Below are 21,642 nucleotides of genomic sequence, written 5' to 3'. Positions count from 1 at the left end.
GGCACTAACTCAAACGGAGAGGGCCGCTTCTGGTGGCAGGGCTGGCTCTGGACGCTCACAGCAGACGCCTGGTTCATGGGGCCTGGGGTGGGGAGGCTCTGTCCCCAGATGCGGTCCCCACCCGCTGTGTGTGATGCAGGGAATGGATGGCAGGGAAGCCCAGGAGCTGAGGCCGCTGGAGCCCCTGCCGGACAAGGTAGCCGGGCCTTGGTGCTGGGCCTCTGTCCGCCTCAGGCTGCTTGTGAGGGAGGGCTTCACTACGACTTCTCACAGCTGTCAAGAGGGAAAGAACACTAGTGGCGTCCCCTCTCCGAGACTACTGAAGGAGTGTGAGTAGTTTTGAGGAAGCAGCTCGGTGGGGTCCTCACCAGTAAGTCACACACTCGCACATGACCATTGAACCCCAGGATAGGAAAAGCCTTTTGATGATGTAAACAAGTATTTTGGTGAAACTGAGTCAAGCGCAGAGGAATCTGGTTCTTTTCCTGGAACTGACTGGTGGGGAGATACTAGGCTTGCTAAGACCAGGCACCCTCCTGAAGGAAATGGGCAGCTCCACAGCTAACCTGTGCAGGAGACACAGGGCCATGGAGAGGCCATTGGCAAGTGCAGGTGGCCAGCCATGCTGGGGCCTGCGCAGCCTCCGTCGGCCCTGAGGTGCCATTCGCCTCCCTGCAGATGTCTTGAGTAGACAAACCTGGAAGTCCAGTCCAGGCTTGGTGAGGCATTCCTGGGTGTTCTAGGCTGTGGCTGGGCTCCCCACCCCACCAGCCAGGGCAGAAGCTGGTCCCTGTGCTGGCCCCGCATGCGGAGATATATCCCTGTGCCCCCGCTCACTGTCTCTCCCCCACCCCCTGTGTTTCCTCAGTAGACAACAAGAGCCCCTGGCAAGTTCTAAGTGGAGGACGGCCGGTCTGCAGCGAGGTGGCCCAGGGCCCTGCCTTCCCCTTCCCTCCTGGCCCCTTCGGCTCGGCTCACACCATGGGGCTCCAGTGGCGACCAGAGTCACCCAGCCCATCCGTGGGGCCTGGCAGCATCAGTGACGTGAGCCTCAGTGAACACTCAGGGCAGCCCCTGGCCCCGCCGACCAAGCGGCACTGCCGGTCCCTGTCAGAACCCGACGAGCTGGCGCGCTGCCGGTCCCCTTGGAGGCCCGGTGGCTCTAAGGTCTGGACTCCTGTCTCCAAAAGGCGGTGCAACAGTGGTGGCAGTGCCACACTGCAGCGCTGCAGCGGCCCCGGGAGCACCAGCCTGCCACGGGCTGTTGCACCACCGAGCCACACCCAGCCTGTAGCCAGCTCACCCCCGCCTGCGGCGCCCAGGCCGGCTTCGGCCAGCAGCAGCTTTGTGGACTATGGCGCTGCAGGGCCCTGGGAGCTGTCCTCGAGGCGCCGCCTCTCGCTGTCGCAGGAGCACATTGCAGATGCGGCCAGTGGCCTGCCCTCCGCCAGCAGCACCCCGACCACCACACCCGAGCTGAGCCGGCGCCAGGGCCTGCTGCGGAGCCGCTCGCAGCCGTGTGTGCTGGACGAGAGGAAGAGCCGGCGCAAGCGGAGGCGCGAGGAGGATGCCAGGTGGACGCGACCAGCCTTGGACTTTTTAAAAATGACACGGGTGAGGCTCTTGTTGTAGTTTTGAGTAGGGGTGGAGGGAAGGCTCAGCTTCCTGGACTTGGTATTTCTTGGGCTGAGGGTGGTGTTGGCAGATGGTGAATGTTTGCTTTGCAGAGTTAATTTGATCACACCTTGAACTAACATGTGCCTGAGAAGAAAGCTGAGCTCATGGCTTTGCACCTGGAGGCTGTCCCTGTGCCTTCAGAATATCCTGCCCTGCCTCACCCCCTCCCTCCAAAGAAGCAGGAAAAGCCTGGAAGAGCCTGCTCGCCGTGCCCCGGGGTCTGCGGGAGGAGTGGAGGCCTGAGCTGTAGGTGTCCACGGTAGTGCAGCTTGCCGCCCCACCTGGGCGCAGCCTTTGTTTGTTGGGGAGAGTCTGGGAAGTGAGGTGTGGAGCTTGGTCCAGGGTGGAGCTGCAGCCCACCCTGCAGCCCAGGCTTCCTTTCTCGGGAGATACAGCTGGAACCAGGCCCTCTTGCCTTGCATGCTCTCCACTCAGGACTCACTGAAGGAGCCCTGGTCTGTCGAAGGCCTGCACATGCCTCTTGTTTAGGAACTTAGAGATTTGAAGTGATGCTTTCGAGTTGTGGTCTAGAAGGAAATGCTAATCTCGTGCGGAGCATCGTTACCATCACCTCCTCCCTGTGTCTGCTTACCGCTCGGTCTCCTCGGCAGAGTTGCTAGACTATGTAAAAAGGCCCTGGGCCCTTAGTGTTTTATTGGAAGGGGTCACATTCACTGCAGTGTATTTGGAGACTTACTAATGGGCTTCTCGAAGAGCTCAGCTGGAAGTGGCATCATTGGGGGTGCAAATGTGTCATGTGCCTGCTTGGTTTCATTCACATCTGCTTGACCGTTCTGAATGCAAAAGGAGCTGAGGCAGCTGAAGCAGTAAGACTGGGACTTGCCGATACTATTAAGCCTGTGAAATGAAGGAGAGGACAGACCTTTGAGCAGCTGAGGCTGAGGTGGTAGGAAAGCAGGCCACCTGCTGGGCCCCGTCAGCCTGATACTTCCTTCCCGCGCCGGTTCTGGGGCAGGTCCCTGGATTGGTGCACAGGCCTTCCCACACGGCGACCTGTGGCCTTGGAAAGTTACCTGACTTTCCTGACTCCCCCCCTCCCCCGACCCCAACATTATCTGTGATCTGATGCCCCGCTTTTATGGGACGTTGGGTCTGAATGCTCGTCACATTCAAAAGCAAGTACTCTGTGTGTCAGAGGGCATCTGCTGTGTGTGTCTTGCGTCATGTGGGCAGTGCCTGGGCTGCCCTTTTGGGAGATCAGTGGCTCGAGACTCTGGAGTCAGTTTAATTTTAAATCAGTCAAGATCAAATAAACTTAGAAACTCAGTTCCCCAGTTGCACTGGCTCAAGGGCTCCATGGCCATGTGTGGCTGGTGGCCGCCATATTGGATGGTGCAGACTTGGAGAGAGCTGTCTTGGGTTGTGCTGCTCTAGACCCACATGCTAGGTCTTCCTGACTGGTAGGTTCTCTGGAATACTCCCCACAGTGGCTGTGAGCGGGTACAAATCCAGATGGCTGACTTTTCTTATTGGTTGTAATACTTCTCTTCAGAGCTCTGGGGCTTAGACTATGAATGTTCTGAAGAGAAGGTGGCCATCCTGGTGAATCACACTCTGTGTTGGAAAACCACCCCTCTTCCTCTTTGCTTCCCCACAGAAGCAAACCAGGAGACCTGAAGGCTGCTTGTCTCCTTTCCTTTCTTCTTTGTTTCTTTTTCTTTCTTTTCTCCCTGTCACTGGCACATTACTGTACCCGCTTCCCCCAAAGACACCTAGAGGCCCTTTTGCTTCCCACTCTGCTCTTACCCAATCACTCAGTTCCCTGGTTCTGGTGGGGCTGTCTCCTGGGCATTTCTCTAACCAACCCCTGCTCCATCCCTATCACAGCTGTCCTGCCTCAGGCTTCCTGATAACACCTCAACTACTGAGACATCATCTTTGTTAGTTTCTTTGCCTCTAATCTTGCCATCCTCCATTTAATCTATTAGAGTGAACTCTCTAAAATGAAAATGCAAGATTGTTATATTAGCCCATATTTAGCAGTTTAAAGTAACAAATGTCTGTTGTCTCACAGTTTATGTGGGTCAGGAATTGAGGGGGACGAGGGGATGGGGATGGGGGAGGAGGTGATGGGAGACAAAGAGACGGGGATGGGGGATGGGGACAATGGGACGGGGGACGAGGGCATGGGGGATTGGGGGAGGGGTGCGAGGGGGTGGGAGGTGGGGATGAGGGGAGGGGGGTTGGGGGACAGGAGTGTGAGGGGGTGGGGGTGGGGACGAGGGGAGGGGGGATGGGGATGAGGGGACAGGGATGAGCGTGTGCCCTTGCCCTTCTTCCATGGTTCAGCCCAGTCACAACACCCAGTGCTGTCTCCTGCGTGTGTCCACAAGCCTTTCCTGGGCAGACAGTACAGTGGGTACATCTCCATCTTCCTGGGCGTCGCCAAGGTGTCCTGAATGGATTGCCTGCCTCCCCCACAACTTCCCCTGCCTGCCTCCCCGACGTCCTCCCCTTGCCCAACTGCTGACAAGGTAGACAGTTGCGTGTGTTTTTGGCTTTCCACCCTTTCCCTTCTGGGAAACACCGACTTGTGTCTTAGGCTGTTCTTGCTCCTTGGTGGTTCTTTGTCTTTCTGATGTTTGATCTGTTGGAACTTTCTGTATGGTAGGACCCTGATGTCCTGCTTACTACGCCTTCCCGTCAAGGCTCGTGTTCTGTTGTCTTCTTCCATGGTATGTTGATGAGTAGACGTTCTGCTCAGGACTGACAGCCTGCTCCGTGAATCTGCCAGTGGCTCAGCTCCCTGCACTGGGATCTCCATCCTCAGCCCGAGGACATCTCGCAGTGAGGTTGCTTCTCTGGTTCCCCCCAACTTTGGAGGAAGGCGCCCAGACCAGCCTTCCGGGTGCTGTGGAAATGAGCCTGCAAGCAAGGTGGGCGGGTGGGAGTTGTGGTGTGTGCTTGAACTCAGGAGGGGCCCCCCCGTGCACAAGTACGTAGCATGCCGGTCTGCCTTCCCAGAAGCGCCGGGAGCAGAGGGCCAGCATGGAGGCCTTCTGTCTTGAGTTCTCAGTGTCACATGTGAAGAATTTGAATCCTGTGTGTATTTGTCAGAAATTTAAAAATAAGAGAGTGGGAGAACCACAGCGGAAGTAAAACACTTAAAAAAGAAAAGCACACATCTAGGCCAGTTCTGCTGTGGGGCCCCTCCTAATTGGTGGCAGGTTGGAGGCTGGCGGCCGCAGAGGGAACCACACAGCTGTGCCCTGCCTCCCCGTGTACCGCTGACCCCTCACTGTTGACAGTGAGTGAGTAATGCCTGCGAGAAGCTTCAGCTCAGAAGGTTTTTCTTTTCTGTGAAAACATGCGCTCCATTCTGAGACTCAGAATCCTACATCTGGTGGTTTAGTCCTTCCAGGAGGCCCCCAGCAGGGAATGTGGCTCTGGGCTGCTCTTGCTGCCATCACAGGGATTTGTCTACTGAGGCTGCTGATTATTCTGGGAAGGGGCTCCCGGTCGGCACCCTGGGCATCCTGCAAGTGGTAACCAGACCTGCTCCCAAGGAGGTGGGATCAGCTGCACTGTGGATGAGGCTTTCGAATACGTGAGGGTTTTCACAACCAAATAATGCTCCCAAAACAAAACATTTAACATTTTCTGTTTTGATTGGCACAGCTCTGTTTCAAAGTTGAAATGAAAATATCCCTGAGAACATGCATGTTGGAACAGGCTCCTGCAAAGTAGGTAGCAGGTGCGAGGTTGTGGAAAAGTACCAGGTCGCGGAAAAGCACCAAGTCATGGAAAAGCGTGAGGTCGCAGAAAAGCGTGAGGTCGTGAAAAAGTGCTTGCATTTATAGGAAACCCTCAGCCCCTTGAGCGTGATCAGAAGTTACTCTCATGTCCTGTAAAGAAGGAGACGCAGCTCTGCCCTCGGGCTCAGCAGAGCCTCTGTGCAGAGACCCTCAGTGCTGGAGGTGGTCCCTGGCCTGGTGTTCCCTGGGACTTGCCGGTTTTTACCACGTGTCCTGCTGATGCCTGCGTCCACGTTGCCCGGGGAGGAAACTGACGTCTAGAGAGATGACCCAGACTTCTCGCCCGGACTCCGTGGCCGCTCTGAGATGTGACATTCTTGCTGATATTTTGATAGTTCCAAGCACCTTGTCCCTCTGGCTCTGGTGTGACCCAGGAGGTGCCCGGAGCTGGCCATCCATGTAGGGCAGTGTCAGGGGGGTGGGGACTGGTGGCAGGTTGGTTGACTGGATTTCTGTTTGTCATGTTTTCTCTGGTCTTTGTCATTATTTTTTGCCACGCGCTGTCTTAGTTACCTAGTCCTGCTATAACTGAAATATAACAAGTGGGTGGCTTAAACAAACAGAAGTTTATTTTCTCTTGGTTCAGGCGCCTAGAAGCCCGAATTCAGGGTGTGCCTCTCTGGGAAGGCTTTCTCTCTCTTTTGGCTCTGGATTAAGGTCCTTGTTTCTTTGAGCTTCTGCTCCTGGGAGATCTTCATGTGGCTAGGCATCTCTCTTCCCTCATCTCTGCTCCTCACTTGCTTGTTTAATCTTTTTTATATCTCAAAAGAGATTGATCTAAGGCACACCCTACACTAATCCTGTCTCATTAACGTAACAGAGAAGATCCATTTCCAAATGGGGTTGTAACCACCAGTATAGGGGTTAGGATTTACAGCAGAGACTTTTTGGGGACATGATTCAATCCATAGATCACACATAGCAATCAGACGTTTTAGCAGGGGCACTACCTGTCCTTGTCTGAGGGGCCCTTCTGGTAGGAGATCACTTCCACGAGGCAGGGGGTGCCCACTCACCCCTCCACTGGCCGTGGTGGGTGACTTATGGCATCTCGTCCCAACACTTGCCTATGCTGCTGAATGAGACAGTTTTGTGAAAGAGCGTGCTAGCAGGTCTGTCGCGTGGCGGAACTTCGTCTGGACTGTTAGGAGGCTATTGGCAGCCTTTGTTGTTGAGAGTATACACAGCAGAGTATACACCAATTCAACAATTTCCATGCGTACAGTTCAGTGACCCTGATTACATTCTTTCAGTTTACAACCACTCTTACCCTCCTTTTCTGAGTCGTTCCTCCACCATTGGCATAAACTCACTGCCCCCCGTGTTTCCTATGTGATCATTTGAGTTGCTCTTGTCAATTTGATCCCATATAGTTATTAAAAGAACACATGCTCAAGGCAGACGTTCTTTACTAATTAAGCTGAACTGCTGTTTGGTTTTTTCTGGGGATATTTTTGGTCTAAAGTTAAAGATTATCTCAGGGCAATAGTTTTGGGGGTTCATCCAGCCTCAGTGGCTCCAACTGTGGTGTTGGAGAAGAATATTGAATACAACATGGACTGCCAAAAGAACAGACAGTCTGTCTTGGATGAAGTACAGCCAGAATACACCTTGGAAGCAAGGGTGTAAGACTTCATCTTACATATTTTGGACATGTTGCCAGGAGGATCAGTCCCTGGAGAAGGACATCATGCTTGCTCACCAATAAAACTAAAGAATAAAAACAAAAACAAGACAGCTTGTAGCTGTTCAAGCAAAGGACCATTGTGAACATAAAATGTTCAAATAGCGCAGGTTGAAAGCTCGGTCTTTTGCAGCTAGAGTGAAACCTGTGAGAGCCGGAACTCCACAGGACTGCCTTGTTTTTCTGGGTCTCCCAAGTTCTCTGCCTTTGACTTTTCTATCACTTGTTTTAGTGGAAAATATTTCAGTTCTTCTCTGACAGGTTTCTGCCTTACACAGCTTCCGGCTTTTGCAGGTTGTGCTGTCCTATAGTTTCCCCCTGCTCGTTTTCTCAGATCTTCCCCAGGAGATGTAACGCCAGCGAGTGTCATGCGTGGAGATGAGGAGAAGTTACAATGTGGAGATGGCTGACTAGAGAATCATGTAACTGGACAGAAAGCTGTGCCACCCCTGCGATCACACCCTGCTGGAGTACGTTGGGTGTCACAGCGCCAGCTTTCTGCACCTCATTGACGTGGGCTGAGGAGGCCAAGCCTCCCTGACCAGCAGTGCATGGGGTGGCGGTCCCAGGGGCGAGGCCAGAGCCCTCCCCTCACGGAGGACTGGGAGGACCTTGGGAGGGTCTCTGATCTGCAGTTTCCTGTCTACCTGAGGCGTAAGCTCAGGCCTGTATTCAGAGTTCACAGTCTGGCAAGTTGTACCTGCTTTAATTTTTTTCTTACTCTTTCCACTTACGTTTAGGTTGTACCACAGTTGAATAAACAATTTTAAATATCTACTTTAACCTTTTTTTCTCAATTATTTTAACTTTTCAACTTATATTTAGATAAATGTGAAAGGTGACACATATGAAAACTGGGCAGTGAGGGTGTTCTGCCTCTGTTGCGGGGTAGTATCGCCGCTGTCAGTGAAGGCTCTGGGGAAGAGAGGCTAAGCAGCATCTTGAGACCACTGTGTGGCCCCCACTTTTGAGAAAGTCAGTGCCGCGGTCACAGGCTGGCACCCAGGGTGCAGGCAGGTGCCGGGGGTGCAGGCTGGCACTGGAGTCACAAGCAGGTGCTGGAGTTACAGGCTGGTGCTGGGGCCACAGGCGAGTGCTGGGGTCACACATATGTTATGGGGTCACAGACGGGTACCGGGGTCACACATGGGGGTGTCGAACTCAGCCAAGGCATCTGGGAGAGTGGGCTGGCTCCTGGGCATGTGGCAGGAGGAAGTTTGGGCATGTGAGCTGCACCTCAAGCCTAGCCTTGCCTTATTGAGTGGGGTCAACCAGAACTCAGGTGTGGGTGATAGGAGTGTCCTCAGATGGCCCAGGCAACCGGGCAGGAGCAGAGACCAGGAACACTGCCCGTGTGTGGTTGAGGTGCACGATCAGGCACATGGTCCTGTCACATCTTGAGTTATCGGTTCTCAGGTCGCAGGGCGCACTGTGGCTGCAGTATTTTGGTGGTCGCCTTTGACTCACCAGTCTTGAGCCATGTGGCTCCAGCTGGGACTGGTTGCCCCCACACTGTCCTGTCTCCCTTCACTGGCCCCTTGTGGGGTCCTACTGTCCATGTGCCTCGGTTGCAGGCTGTCTTTTTCTTAGTTTACTGTCTCGTTTTGATAGAGTGTAGTTGTCAGGTGCCATCAGTCCCATCTCATAGCGACCCTGTGCACAACATAACAAAACACTGCCCTCTCTTGCGCCATCCTCACAATCGTTGTGGTGCTTGAGCTCATTGTTGCAGCCACTGTGTCAGCCCATCTCTTTGAGGCTGTCTTTTTCGCTGACCCTCTACTTTACCAAACATGATGTCCTTCTCCAGGGACTGATCCCTCCTGATAACATGTCAAAAGTACGTGAGACAAAGTCTGGCCATCTTTGCTTCCAAGGAGCATTCTCGCTGTCCTTCTTGCCAGACAGATTTGTTTGTTCTTTTGGCAGTCCATCGTATATTCAATATTCTTTGCCAACACCACAATTCAAAGGCATCAATTCTGCTTTGGTCTAGCTTTCACATGCATACGAAGTGACTGAAAACAGCATGGCTTGAGTCAGGCGCCTTTTAGTCCTTAAAGCGACATCTTTGTTCTTTCACACTTTAAGGAGGTGTTTTGTAGCAGATTTGCCCAATGCTGTACATCATTTGACTTCCTGACTGCTGCTGCCATGGACCTTTGGTGGAGTATCTTGTTGAGAAAGGCTGCGTGGAAGGCAAACGTTTTGAGATTGTCCACAGCTGAAAACTTTCTTAGTCCACTCTTATATTCCTCTGAGAGTTGGGAATAGAATCCTGGGCTGGAAACTTATTGCCTTCAGGGTCTTGAAGACGTTGCCTGTTGCCTTCCGGATTCCAGCGTTGCTGATGAGAAGCACAAAGCCCTCTGATTCCGGATTCTTTGTTTCTTGACTTTCCTCCCTGGAGGCTTGTTGTCTCCACTTTACTCTCCATGTTCTGGAATTCATGATCGAAGACCTTGGCGATTGTCCATTTTCGCTGATTGTGCTGAAGACTTGGGGACCCTCTGATTTTGCAGACTCGTGCCCTCCAGTCTGGGGAATTTTCTTGAAGTATTTTGTAGGTGATTTCTTAATGCATGTGCACATCTCCCTATGCCCGCCCGCTGTGCTTCCCTGTTTTCTTTGTTCAGGCTTTCTGTAACTCCAGTTATTCAGATATTGGACCTCCTCGACCGGCTCTCTCCATCTTCTTTTTCTCTCTAATTTTCTCTCAATTCCAGGAATGAATATCTTACCTCTGAGGATAGTAATACCAAGTTTTGTTTGGGGAAAGGGGATGTTTTCTTTTCCCTGCATAGCCTGTTTCCCTCAAGTTGCCTGTTTCTTCTGATTTATTCTAGTCTCTGACTTTCAGGTTAGATGCGTTCCTCAGATGTTTGGTTGTCTTCTTGTGTTTTAGAGTGGGGGCTCTGTGCGTGTGGGTGTGGCCCCTCGACTGTGAGCTTTTTTAGGCTGATGTGGGTCAGCTGTGTGTTGGGAACCTTCAAAGTCTGTATCTCTAGGACTTTCCTTTGGGGCTGGTCAGATTTCCCAAAGAAGATTCTTCAGCCTCGGAGGTGGAGGGTACTTGGAGCCACACGGCTAGGGGCCAGGGCTCTGTGTTTAGGGTGTGTATGTTCACTTGGCTCTGCTTCCGTATGGTGTTGTCCCCTACTCTGTGCCTGGCACCCCCAATTCAGAGACCTCCAGCTTATTGTCTTTAGAGAATAAATCTCTACTGTCCTGCAAGGTTGGGGAGGGGTGCTGGCCTAAAGGCTGGGGTGGGGGTCTAGGGGTCTGATTACTTCTCATACTGGCTTCCTTATTACAGCTCCCCTCGTATTTAACACACCCAGACACACTCGCCATGCACACACACACACACACACTCACGCACATGCAACCATACCCTCGCCCGTGTGTGGTATGGACACACCTGAGCCCTCTGGGCCTCCATAGCTTGGCGTAGGCTGGTCTCTGCCCTTCCTCTTGGTCAGCTGAGCAAGACACTCTGTTGTGTTGGCCAAGTTGGCCCCAGGAAGTTCTTTTTTTATATAACTATTTTATTGCATTTTTGGTGAAAGTATACATAGCAAAGCAGGTTCCTATTCAACAATTTCTATACTTATTGTTCAGTGACATTGGTTACACTCTTCACATTTTGTCAACATTCTCATTATTTCTGTTCTAGTTGTTCTGTTCCCATTAACTTAGCCTCACTGTCCCTCAACCTTCTCATCTGTGCTTTAGAATAATTGTTGACCATTTGGTCTCATACAGATGATTTTTTAAAACAGTGCAGTACTTAAGGATGATAGTCTTTCCTTTATGAGCTGACCTGCTATTTAGGTAAAAGGTGACTTCAGGGGATAGTTTTGGTTTAAGGTTTAAAGAGTATCTCGGGGTAATATTCTTGGGAATTCCTCTAGTGTCAATGGGTCCGGTAAGTCTGGATTCTCTGAGAACTTGAAGTTCTATTCCACATTTTTCTCCCATTCTATCAGGATGCAGTTATTGTGGCCCTGATATGAACGTTCAGTGGTGGTAGCTGGGCACCATCTAGTTCTTCTGGTCTCAAGGTAGAGGAGACCATGGTTCCTGGAGACAATTAGTCTTGTAGACCATTTCCTCTCTGAATCTTGGATTTCCTTTTTTGTCTTTTGCTCCAGACTAGTGGAGACAAATAGTTTATCTTAGATGGCTGCTCAAAAGCTTTTGATACCCCGGATGCTACTCACCAAACTAGAATGTAGAAAATAACCTTTATGAACTAATTATGTCAATTGACTCAGTGTCCCATGAGACTATGACCCTAAGTCTTCAAACCAAAAAAGCTAATCCCATGAGGTGACTGGTTATGTCTAAGAAGTATCAGTATCTGTGGCCCCTATTTGTTTTGTTTTATACACACACACACAAATTTTTTTTGGTTAGAAATTATACATAACATAACATTTACAAAAACATTATTTTTCTTCTGTACAACTTAGTGGCATGTGTTACCTTGGTCAAGCTATGCATACTTCACCCACATTTGGTGCTGCCTTTCCCATCACCATAAATAAAAAGTGACTACTATCTAGAGAATTACTGCCCCCTCCCCAACCCCTGGTAACCATCAGTAAACACTGGTCTTTGTATATATACCTATTCTTGTCATTTTATAAAAGTGAAATCGTATAGTATTTGTCCCTTGTGATTGACTTACTTCTGTCAGCATTACATTCTCCAGGTTCATCCATGTTACAAGGTGTCTCTTTATGACTGAGTAGGATTTCCTTGCATGTATGTGCCAAGTTTTGTTTATCCGTTCATCTACTGATGGGCACTTCGGTTGTTTCCATCTTTTGGCTGTTGTGAATAGAGCTGCAGTAAACGTAGGTGTGCATATGTGTCTGTTCCCGTGTCTTCTATTAGATCTCTAGGGGATATGTTGTTGTTAGGTGCCACTGAGTTGGTTCCAACTCATAGCGACCCCTATGTACAACGGAAGGAAAGACTGCGTGGCCCAGCACCATCCTCACAGTTGCTGCTATGTTTGAACCCCTTGTTGCAGCCGCTGTGTCAGTCCATCTCACTGAGGGTCTTCTACTTTACCAAGCATGATGTCCTTCTCCAGGGGCTGGTCCCTCCTGATAACATGCCAAAGGTACGTGAGACGAAGCCTCGCCATCCTCGCTTCTAAGGAGCATTCCACCTGTACTTATTCCAGCACAGATTTATTCATTACTTCTGGCAGTCCATGGTATATTCAGTATTCTTTGCCTACACCATAATTCAAAGGCATCAGTTCTTCTTCCGTCTTCCTTATTCATTGTCCAGCTTTCACATGTCTTCAAAGTGACATCTTTGCGTTTTAACACTTTAAAGAAATGTTTTGCAGCAGGTTTGCCCAATGTGATACATTGCTTGACTTCTCGACTGCTGCTTCCATGGGCGTTGATGGTGGATCCAAGTAAAATGAACTCCTTGACAGCTTCAGTCTTTTCTGTGTGTCATGATGTTGCTTATTGGTCCAGTTGTGAGGATTTACATACCAAAGGTGTGTACACTAGGTATACATCTAAGTGGAATTATTGGACTGTAAGGTTCTATTTCTAACTTTCTGAGGAATTGCCATACTGTTTTCCATAGTGATTATACCATTTTACGTTTCTGTCTGCACTGGCTAAGTTTTCCAGTCTCCCCACATCCTTACCAACATTTATTGTTTTCTGTTTTTTTTTTTAATCAGTTCCATTTTAGCAGGGTAAGATGGTATCTCATTGTAGTTTTGTTCTGAATCTCTCTAATGGCTAATGGGAGCCCTTGTGGTACAATGGTTAAGCACTCAGCTGCTAATCGAAAGGTCAGTGATTCGAACCCATCAGCTGCTCTGTGGGAAAAACATGTGGCAGTCTGCTTCCACAAAGATTTACAGCCTTGGAAAACCTTTGGGGCAGTTCTGCTCTGTCCTACAGGGTTGCTATGAGTTGGAATGGACTTGACAGCAGTGGGTTTGGGTTTTTTTTTTAATGGCTAATGACAGAGAGCATCTTTGCATGTGTTTGTTGGCCGCTTGAATGTCCTCTTTCTGGGAGGTTATTGTTGCCAGTGTCTGTCCTTGTTTCTTTGTAGCACCTGGAGCCCTGGTTTGACCCACGCACATGTGCAGTGGGCTCCCAGTACTCACAGACAGCCAGAAGCCCTGGGCTCCCTGCCCTGACCCGGCCTTCGGTTATGGCTGTTGTGCCTGAGGGCCAGCTCACCCTGGTGAAAGCAGGCACGCAGCGTGGGTCTGTCTCACGTGGTCGTGGAGGACGTGCTGTCCCACAGAGAACCCGTGGGCTTCAGTCTGGTGGGAGCCTTGGCACGTGCGACCAGGTGTGGATGCTTGTTGAAGTGACTTCAGGGTACGTGGGGGGAGGTTCTGCTTCCCCTTGCAACTTGCCAACTTCATTGTAGCTGGAGGAGCTTGCCTGTCTATGAGTGGGGCCTGTCTTGCTGTCCCTGCAACCTGGCCTGTCCCCACACACTGACCGTCCTGCACAAAATTTCAAAGACCTGCTGAAATTTAGGCCAAGAACCCCTGATTTTGGACTCAGAGACTTGACCTTTGTGTTTTGAGGAAATATTTTGTGTTCACCTGCTTCGATGCAGGTGACTTCAAACCACAGTGATGGTAGCCGGAGCCCTGCAGTGTCTGTGACGGGGTCACACATGGTGGATTAGGCCCCTGCCCAGGTCCCTCATCCTCTGAGCCTCAGTGTCCTCAGCTGTGGCCTGTGGCTCTGAGCAGCATCAGGTGCCCCGTGAGGTGGCCTGAGGCGTGATGCCCCCTTTTCGCCCTGTCGAGGGTTTGCTCTTCACACGTCTTCCTGTTTAACCACGGTTGTGGGGCTTCTTTCGCAAACCACACAAGCTAGATGTTACTAAGCAGCCTGCTGCCCTCACACTTCAGCTACACCGTTGCTTATGCAGCCTGTGAATGTGGCTCACGTGACGATGACGGCGAGGACCTCTCAGCAGTAGCTCTCTCGCCATCTGCCAGGCTTAGTCGGGCTCGGAGGCTTGACTTCTGTGGTGCAAACCAAAAGGGAAATAGCTTGAGATTTTAAGAAATTTGGCCACTAAAGACTTGTAAAGGAGACGTGGTGGCGCAATAGTTAAGCACTCAGCTGCTACATGAAAGGTCAGTGGTTTGAACCCACCCAGTGGCTCCATGGGAGAGAGACCTGATGATCTGCTCTCGAGAAGATTACAGCCTAGGAAACCCTACGGGGCAGTCCTACTCTGTTACGTGGGGTCCCTATGAGTCGGAGTCGACCTGACGATTCTGACACATAACAACAACAAAGACTTGTAAGATTTCTTTTAGGTCCCTAGGTGGCACAGATGGTTTGGCTCGACTGCTAACCTAAAGGTTGGAGGTTCAAACCCACCCAGCGGCACTCCAGAAGAAAGGCCTGGTGATCTGTGCCCCTAAAGATCACAGGAAAGAAAACTGTGGGACAGTTCTACTCTGTAACACCCGGGGTCGCCAGGAGTCGGCATCTATTCTATGGCAGTGTGTGTGTATAGTGCCAGGTGTCCCCCTGCTGTGCCCAGGCCGGGCAGTCTGGAGCCAGCGTAACAAGGAAGCGAGGCCAGACGCAGCCAGACACGAGGCCGTCTGGGCTGGGAGCCAGCGCGAGGGGCTGTGCTCTGCCCGCTGTCCCTGACGCGCCGAGGGCCCACAGATCAGCTGGCAGGTTTGCCTCTAGAAATGTTATTTATTTTATTTTGTCGTTGAGCACGTCCATGGCAAAACACACACCAATTCAGCCGTTTCTACGTGTACAATTCAGTGACATTGATTGTGCTCTTCCAGTTGTGTGACTGTTCTCACCCTCCCCTTGGAGTTGTTTCTCCCCCGTTAACAAAAATTTACTGCCCCCTAAGGCTCCCCTCTAGACTTTTTAGTGGCTGTTGCCACTTTGGTCCCATCTACATAGTTCCTACAGGAGAACAATGGTCAGGGCAGGCCTTTGTACATGGAAGTGGTTTGATAGGTGGACTCGCCTTGACTTGAACAAAGCGTGGATTCCTTTAGACCCACCTCCCGGATCTCTTGAGGCCAAACCCATAGCCGTTGGCTCTTTAAAGATTTGGTTCTTGTTCTGATAAATAGAATTTTACTTCTCAAACAGTGATTTTTTTTTTTTTTTTAATATTTTGTTGTGTTTTCTGTGAAGGCTTACACAGCACATTCATTTCCCGTTTAACACTATCTGCACAGGTTATTCAGTGACAGGTTATGTTTTTCACGGTGTGTCGACAATGGTTCACGTTTTAGTGGAACAGTGCACGTGTGGCCTGAAAACACAAATTCAAAGGGGAGCTCTGCCCTCCCAGGGGAGAGGCGTTTGTTTACTCCACTGTGGAGTTGTTTCTAGGGAATTTGCCAAAAGATAGATTTTTCCATCGTGTGCCTAGAAGAATGGCGGTTTCGGGGAGAAGATTCTTTGGTTGTGTCAAGTTGATTGACTTGTACCCTAGGTTCATAGTTTTAGACAGATTGGCTGATATCCAAATTAAAAAAAAAAACAAAAAACAGGAAACCCCATTTGCCTTCTGGGCGTGTCTGTGTGGTTTGGGCTTTGCCCTCCCATCACCTCACATGTCCAGGCCCTGGCCGGGGGCTGAGGGGATGGAGAGGACAGAAGCCCCCTACCCTTGAGAAACCACGAATAACATGGTGATGTGTTTCCAGGTGCAGCCTGGGTGTGGGCCTCAGAAAGGAGCCCACCTGGTCCTGGCAGTGGCAGGTGACACCTGGGCAGGTGGAGGAGGCGAACAGGCTGTTCCCAGCGGAGGCTGGACACGCCGTGGACAGGGTGTGGGCACTGCAGGAAGCACAGGACTCGGAATTCCAGGCGAGACCAGGAGACAGTGGGCTGAGGGGGGGGTACCCCCATGGAGTGGGTGTGGAGGCAACTCCACAGGAGATGCCATGGGGGCAGTCCCACACGGTGGCCTGCTGGGCCTCAGAACCCGTGGGGCAGTCAGGAGAGGTGTCAACAGGACGGGCTCAGGACTGTCTGCAGTTCCAGAGAGAGCTTCCTGGGTTCCGACTCTGGGTGGGGAGTACGTGAGAGGGCAGGCTGCTGAGGAGAGCGAGCTCTGGCTGGAAGGGCCGAGGGCGAAGAGAACTGCAGCGGTGGTCTGGACAGGGGCTGATCTCCTGAGAGCGGTTCCAAGAGTCCCTGAATGTGGCCCCATGGGGCCCTTCCAGGCAGGGCCATTCCAGTGTGGGGGGTGCTGAAGGCGGGTGGACAGCTGGTGGGAGGGGCCCTGTGACGGGGGCGCGGTGCACAGAGCAGGCCCTGGTTCTGTGTGCGCGCACGAGCGTGTGCACATTTGCATACGCATGTGTGCATGTGTGTACATGTGTGCTCCTTAGATACTGAAGGATCAGAAAGATCGAAGCATGTTTACATTTGAAAGAGAAAAGGCTGAAGACAAAGAAAAAGGTGCTGGGCGGATGCAGGCCCCTAAGGAAATGGGAAGAGGAGAGACTCAGGGACTCACGAGGGGTCTGATGGGGCCCAGGTATAGGGGTGGCAAGAGAGGTGGGAGCTCTCCCCTGAGACCATGTTGGCCTGGAGGGGTCTGTGAGCGAGGCTGGGGAGGCGCTGTGGTGGGAAATGCAGGGGAGACCGCCCCTTCCTGACCAGCCCCTCTGGGCGTCTTGAGTTCTTGCTCAGGGAGCGGGCCTGCTGTGGTGGGCTCAGGTGGAGCCCGTGGGGGGCTGGCAGGGCCCTGGCGGCACTTCCGGTTGTGGCCAGGGACATGGCCGAGGATGCCTCCGCCTTGTGTGAACTGCAGGACCAGTGACACCAAGCGCACCAGCCCCGGCAGCCTGCCGACAGTGTCGTAAGCCTCTCTTTTCTTCTTGCAGACGCTAAAGAATTCCAAGAGCCTCTGTTCCCTCGACTACGAAGATGACGAGGAAGATGACGCCCAAGTGAAGACGGTGGTGTCCTCCCCGTGTGACTCACACGACCTCATGAGCATGGTCACGCCTGGCTCCAGCCCGGTGAGGGAGTGCCCGGGGCCCTGCCCCGCCGGCCTGCGCCCATGGACCCCAAGGGAGTGCGTGGCGGCCACGGGTGAGGGTGAGAGTGCCGGGGCCCCCGGTGACGGGGACAGTGCTGAGGAGGAGGGTGTCTTCCCTCTGGACTGCGGGGACCTTGACCTGGAGCAGATCGAGAACAACTGATGGCCAGTGTGTCCGTTGGTGGCGCCCCGACGGAAGAGGGGTTCCGCGTCATTTCGAACATCAAGGTATCATTTTGATTACAGTTTTCCTAAAGAAGTATTTTGCATTTTTTTGGCTTTTACAGTTTCAGAGAAAGCTCCTCTATTTTGGAATGAATTTTCAGAAGAACATTGTATTAAACGTGCATCTTCAAACCGACCCGTGTGGGTGTGTCTCCTTGCGCCAAGAGCCCCGTGGAAGCGCGGTGCCCGGTTTACCTGGTCAGAAACCCCGGCGCTGCTGGGCTGGCCCCCAGTAGGTGGGACGGGCATCTCTTCTCCCCAGAGGGTGTGTTACGGGTGTTCAGGGCCCACACAGGCACAGGTGGCGCTTGGTGCCCTTGGCGTGTGACCTGGGTTTGGTAGCCTGGCCGTCATGACTGCCCTGGTCTCCTATGTGATGGCTTCCAGCTGGAAGTGGTGCTGCTGGGGCAGAGTCTGGCTGAGACGGTGCAAGCAGTTTGCAATTGGCTGCTAACCTTAAGGTTGGTGGTTCAAACCCACCCTGTGTACCACAGAAGAAAGGCCTGGGGATCTGCTTCGGTTAAGATGACAGCCAGGAGACTCCAATGGAACAGTTTTCCTCTAACACATGAGATTGCCCCGAGCTGGAATCAACTCAACAAGATGAGGTTTCTGGCTGAGGACTCCCTATCAGGTGTGGCTGTGCCTTCCTTAGCCAAGGAGGGTGCGCGGGGGCCCTTGAGCTCCCAGATGGGGTTTGCAGACGACCGTTCCTGGGAGGTGACCCTGTCAGCACTCCTAGTTGAAAGTGGCCCGTGGCGTCAGTCAAAGGCGTTGTGCTTTGCATGTGTGACTGCTCCCGTCCTGCCTGGTCTTGCTTTAGCACAAGGACAGAGCCTGGGAGCCCCTGTTTTTTATTTCTGTAACACAGTAAGATCACAGGAATTTCTAACAGACATTTATCTAAGGACTTTGGTTAACAGAAAGTTTATGATAGTGAAAGAGAGCATTAACAACCTTGAGACATTTTCTTGATTTTTTAAAATTAGAAGTTTTTTCTTTTTTTACCCCTAAGAAAATTTGTGAAAGGTCGATAATCCATGTCTTTTTCCTAACTTGTGTGGACTGTCCCCTGAAGGTGGGCAAAGGTGGGAAATGATTTTATTTTATTTGGATTGGCCCAGCCCCGACATGGGGGAAGCCTGGGTACCCTGCTTTCTGGTGCCACCCTTCGACCCTTTCCTATGAGATGGAGGGGGCAGGGCAGTTGAGGATCTTTTTGCCTTCCACCTCAGGACAATGGGTGTGTCCCCTCCTCCATCAGGGCCACCTGGACTGTGCTAATGTGGCTGCCCTGCAGACAGCGGGCCCACAGCAGGGTGGGCACCCGTGTGTGGCAAAGGCCACACTCTTCGTCCACATCTGTAACTGTCCAACACACCCTGGTCTACACAGAGCATTTTGTACATAGGTACATACACACATGCATGCACACAGGCATAGCTGTGCATGTGTATGTATGTACACGCAGGTGTGCACGCAGGCACACATGCACATGGGCACTCAGGTGTGCATGTAGGCACACATACATATGCACACGGGCACACAGGTGTGCACGCAGGCAGACATGCACGCGGGCACACAGGAGTGCACGCAGGCACATGTGCACATGGGCACACATGCACAGGCATACACATGTATACACATGTGGATACAATGCACATGCATGCACATGAGTATGCAAACACGTACACGCATACACAGGTACACATGTAGGTACGTGCACACACGCATGGAGGCACGTGCACCTTGATACATTCCAAATGGTAAAACATTGATAGGCTTTATTATTTAAACCCATGCAATAAACCTCAGAATTAATAAAAGGGTAAAAAAGAAAAAAAAAACAAACTACTTGGAAATTCAAAGATACTCTCCTAAATAACTCCTAGGTCGGAGAGTAAATAACAGGGACCGTGACAGGCGGTTTTACAATTATACAGAGAGAGAAACCACACGTCCAGGAAGCAGCTTTAGGAGGAGCTGGTGGAAAATTCACAACCTTAAATGCTTTTATTACCAAGCAAGAGAGACGGAAAATAAATGAACTAAACATTTGACACAAGGAGGGAAAAACAGAACAATAAAGTAAATCCAAGGGAGGCAGGAGGGGGCGGAATAAAGATAAAGGCGGAATTAATGAATTGGAAACAAGAAAAACGGTAGAGCCCATCAGTAAATCCAAGAGCCAGTTCTGTGAAATAAATAAATAAAATAAACAACCCCCTGACCAGTCTAATCAACAGAGAGAGAGAGGGGAGGGGAGCAGAGGGAGAGCTGGGGCCCTCCAGGAGCAAGAAGGAGGCATCAGAGCGGCACAGGAGATGAAAAGGGACAAGTTAATACATTCGAAATTCTTGGTAAGATTGATAATTTTCTAAGACAACATAAATTACCAAAATTACCTGAAAGAGGTTTAAGAAGAAACCATATACATAACTGCCGGAGAACGGGCAAAGGTGTGTGCTCGGGGCTCCGTGGTGACGACTCATCGTCTGTCCGGCACAGACAGGGGAAGGGAAATCTATTCGGATGGCGGGCCTGAGGCAGAGGGGGCTCCAGGGGCTGGGGGAACCCCAAGGAGGGCCGCCCTGGCCGAGCTCTGGAGGTCAGGAACAGCAGGCCCTAAACACAGGGAGGGGTCTGGGAGGGGCAGAGGAAGAGTGAGGAGGTTTAGCTGCCTACAGGCTGGCGCCCAGCTTTGAGGGCACTGAGGTCTTCTCCCTGGCTGTCCAGAGGGCTGCACAGTCTGCCCACCTGTGCCCCTGACCTTGGGTGTGGTAGGAGCAGCCTGAGCTGCTTAGTGCAAACAGGACCAGGTCAGGAACAGACAACCCCGAAGGCTTGCGAAGGGGATGTCAGAAGCGTGGGTGGTTCAGTGGTAGAATTCTCGCCTGCCGTGCAGGAGAAAACCTGGGTTCAATTCCCAGCCTGGGCATGCCATGTGCAACCACCCTTGTCTGTTGGTGGAGGCTTGCATGTTGCTGTGACGCCGGCCAGGCTTCAGCGGAGCTCCAGACTGAGATGGACTAGGAAGAAAGACCTGGTGATCTGCTTCTGAAATCAGCCACTGAAAACCCTGTGGGTCACAACAGTCTGATCTGTGGTGGATCTCGGGGATGGCGCAGGACCAGGCAGTGTTTCCGTTGCGCAGGAGGTTGCCATGAGTCGGGGTCAGTTCGACAGCAGCTAACAACCACTTGGGGATGGTGAGGTGGCAGGGTGGGCAGGTGGGAAGGGCTGGCTGCAGAGACCCCATAGTTACAGTGAGGAGGACTGTGCCCCCTGCCCCACCTGGGTCAGCTGAGGCTCCTGGTTATCCTTTGAGCCCCATCCCTGCTCCAGTCTCCTCCACCCTGGCCAGATACGCTGCGGGGAATGGGGAAAGAAGGAGACGAGGCAGCCTCAACCCCTTGGTCTGATTCGACTCCACGGAGCCCAAACACTGCGGGGGCTTCCACACCACTGCCTGAGCCTCAGTGGTCAGCTGATGGTCATCAGTGACCTCCGCTGTGCTTGTCTGGTTTCCACATCATGGTTATACTCACCTCATGTGAAAATCAGGGAGCATCCCCTCTTTTCTATTCTGCAAAAGCAAAAGAATGGAATTCTCCTTTCCATGTTTTGTAGAGGAAACCCTGGTGGCATAGTGGTAAGTGCCACGGCTGCTAACCAAAGGGTCAGCAGTTCAAACTCGCCAGGCGCTCCTTGGAAGCTCTATGGGGCAGGTCTCCTCTGTCCTATAGGGTCGCTACGAGTCAGAATCAACTTGACGGCACTGGGTTTGGTTTGTTTTTTTTGTTTTGTTTTGTAGAATTGGTCTATAAAGTCCTCGGGGACTGGTGTTTCTTTTCCTCACATTTGTGGATCTCCGCCAGAGTGTCCCTAGGGTGTCGCAGGTGTGTTCCCCTGGGTGTGTCAACACATAAGAACCTCAGTGGGGGAGGTGCACATGACCTTGACTACCCCCACCCAGCCATCAGGAGCTCAGAGGCCACCCAACCACTCCTAGCCTGACCTCAGGGTGAGGCCCACTGTGGGGAGGAGGCTGGCCTTGGGACAGGTACAGAGATGGGGCTCAGGGGGCTGAGGGGAAGCACCCACTACTCCCAGGGGCAGGGAGGGAGGTGCCAATGCAGGAGACGCCAGTGTGCAGGGGACACAGCGCGGGGTGCCCTAGACCACACCCAACCTCTGGAGCTGCACCCAGGAATGCTC

At 52.0% G+C, this 21,642-nt stretch overlaps 1 protein-coding gene and 1 non-coding gene across 4 annotated transcripts in view; both read left to right on the top strand.

Moving 5' to 3' along the window:
* The window catches only part of FAM53A (family with sequence similarity 53 member A), a 57,673-nt gene extending 40,099 nt beyond the window's left edge, over positions 1-17,574 (top strand). For 2 of the 3 annotated variants that reach the window (XM_064286133.1, XM_064286132.1), the window contains exons 4-5: positions 869-1,614; positions 17,042-17,574. In XM_064286133.1, coding sequence (XP_064142203.1) covers positions 869-1,614; positions 17,042-17,362 — 1,067 coding nt within the window. In that variant the 3' untranslated portion in view covers positions 17,363-17,574. The remainder of the gene's footprint in view (positions 1-868; positions 1,615-17,041) is intronic. The other variant, XM_064286134.1, reaches the window with a different exon arrangement.
* A 2,714-nt stretch (positions 17,575-20,288) lies between these two features.
* Positions 20,289-20,362, top strand: TRNAG-GCC (transfer RNA glycine (anticodon GCC)). Its single transcript has one exon. It is a non-coding gene; the product is annotated as a tRNA-Gly (tRNA).
* Positions 20,363-21,642: the final 1,280 nt, after the last annotated feature.

This window comes from Loxodonta africana, chromosome 5 (genome assembly GCF_030014295.1).
Source record: "Loxodonta africana isolate mLoxAfr1 chromosome 5, mLoxAfr1.hap2, whole genome shotgun sequence".
Lineage (NCBI taxonomy): Eukaryota > Metazoa > Chordata > Mammalia > Proboscidea > Elephantidae > Loxodonta > Loxodonta africana.
The sequence above is the reverse complement of the archived record's forward strand: the minus strand, read 5'-3'. Positions and strand labels throughout refer to the sequence as shown.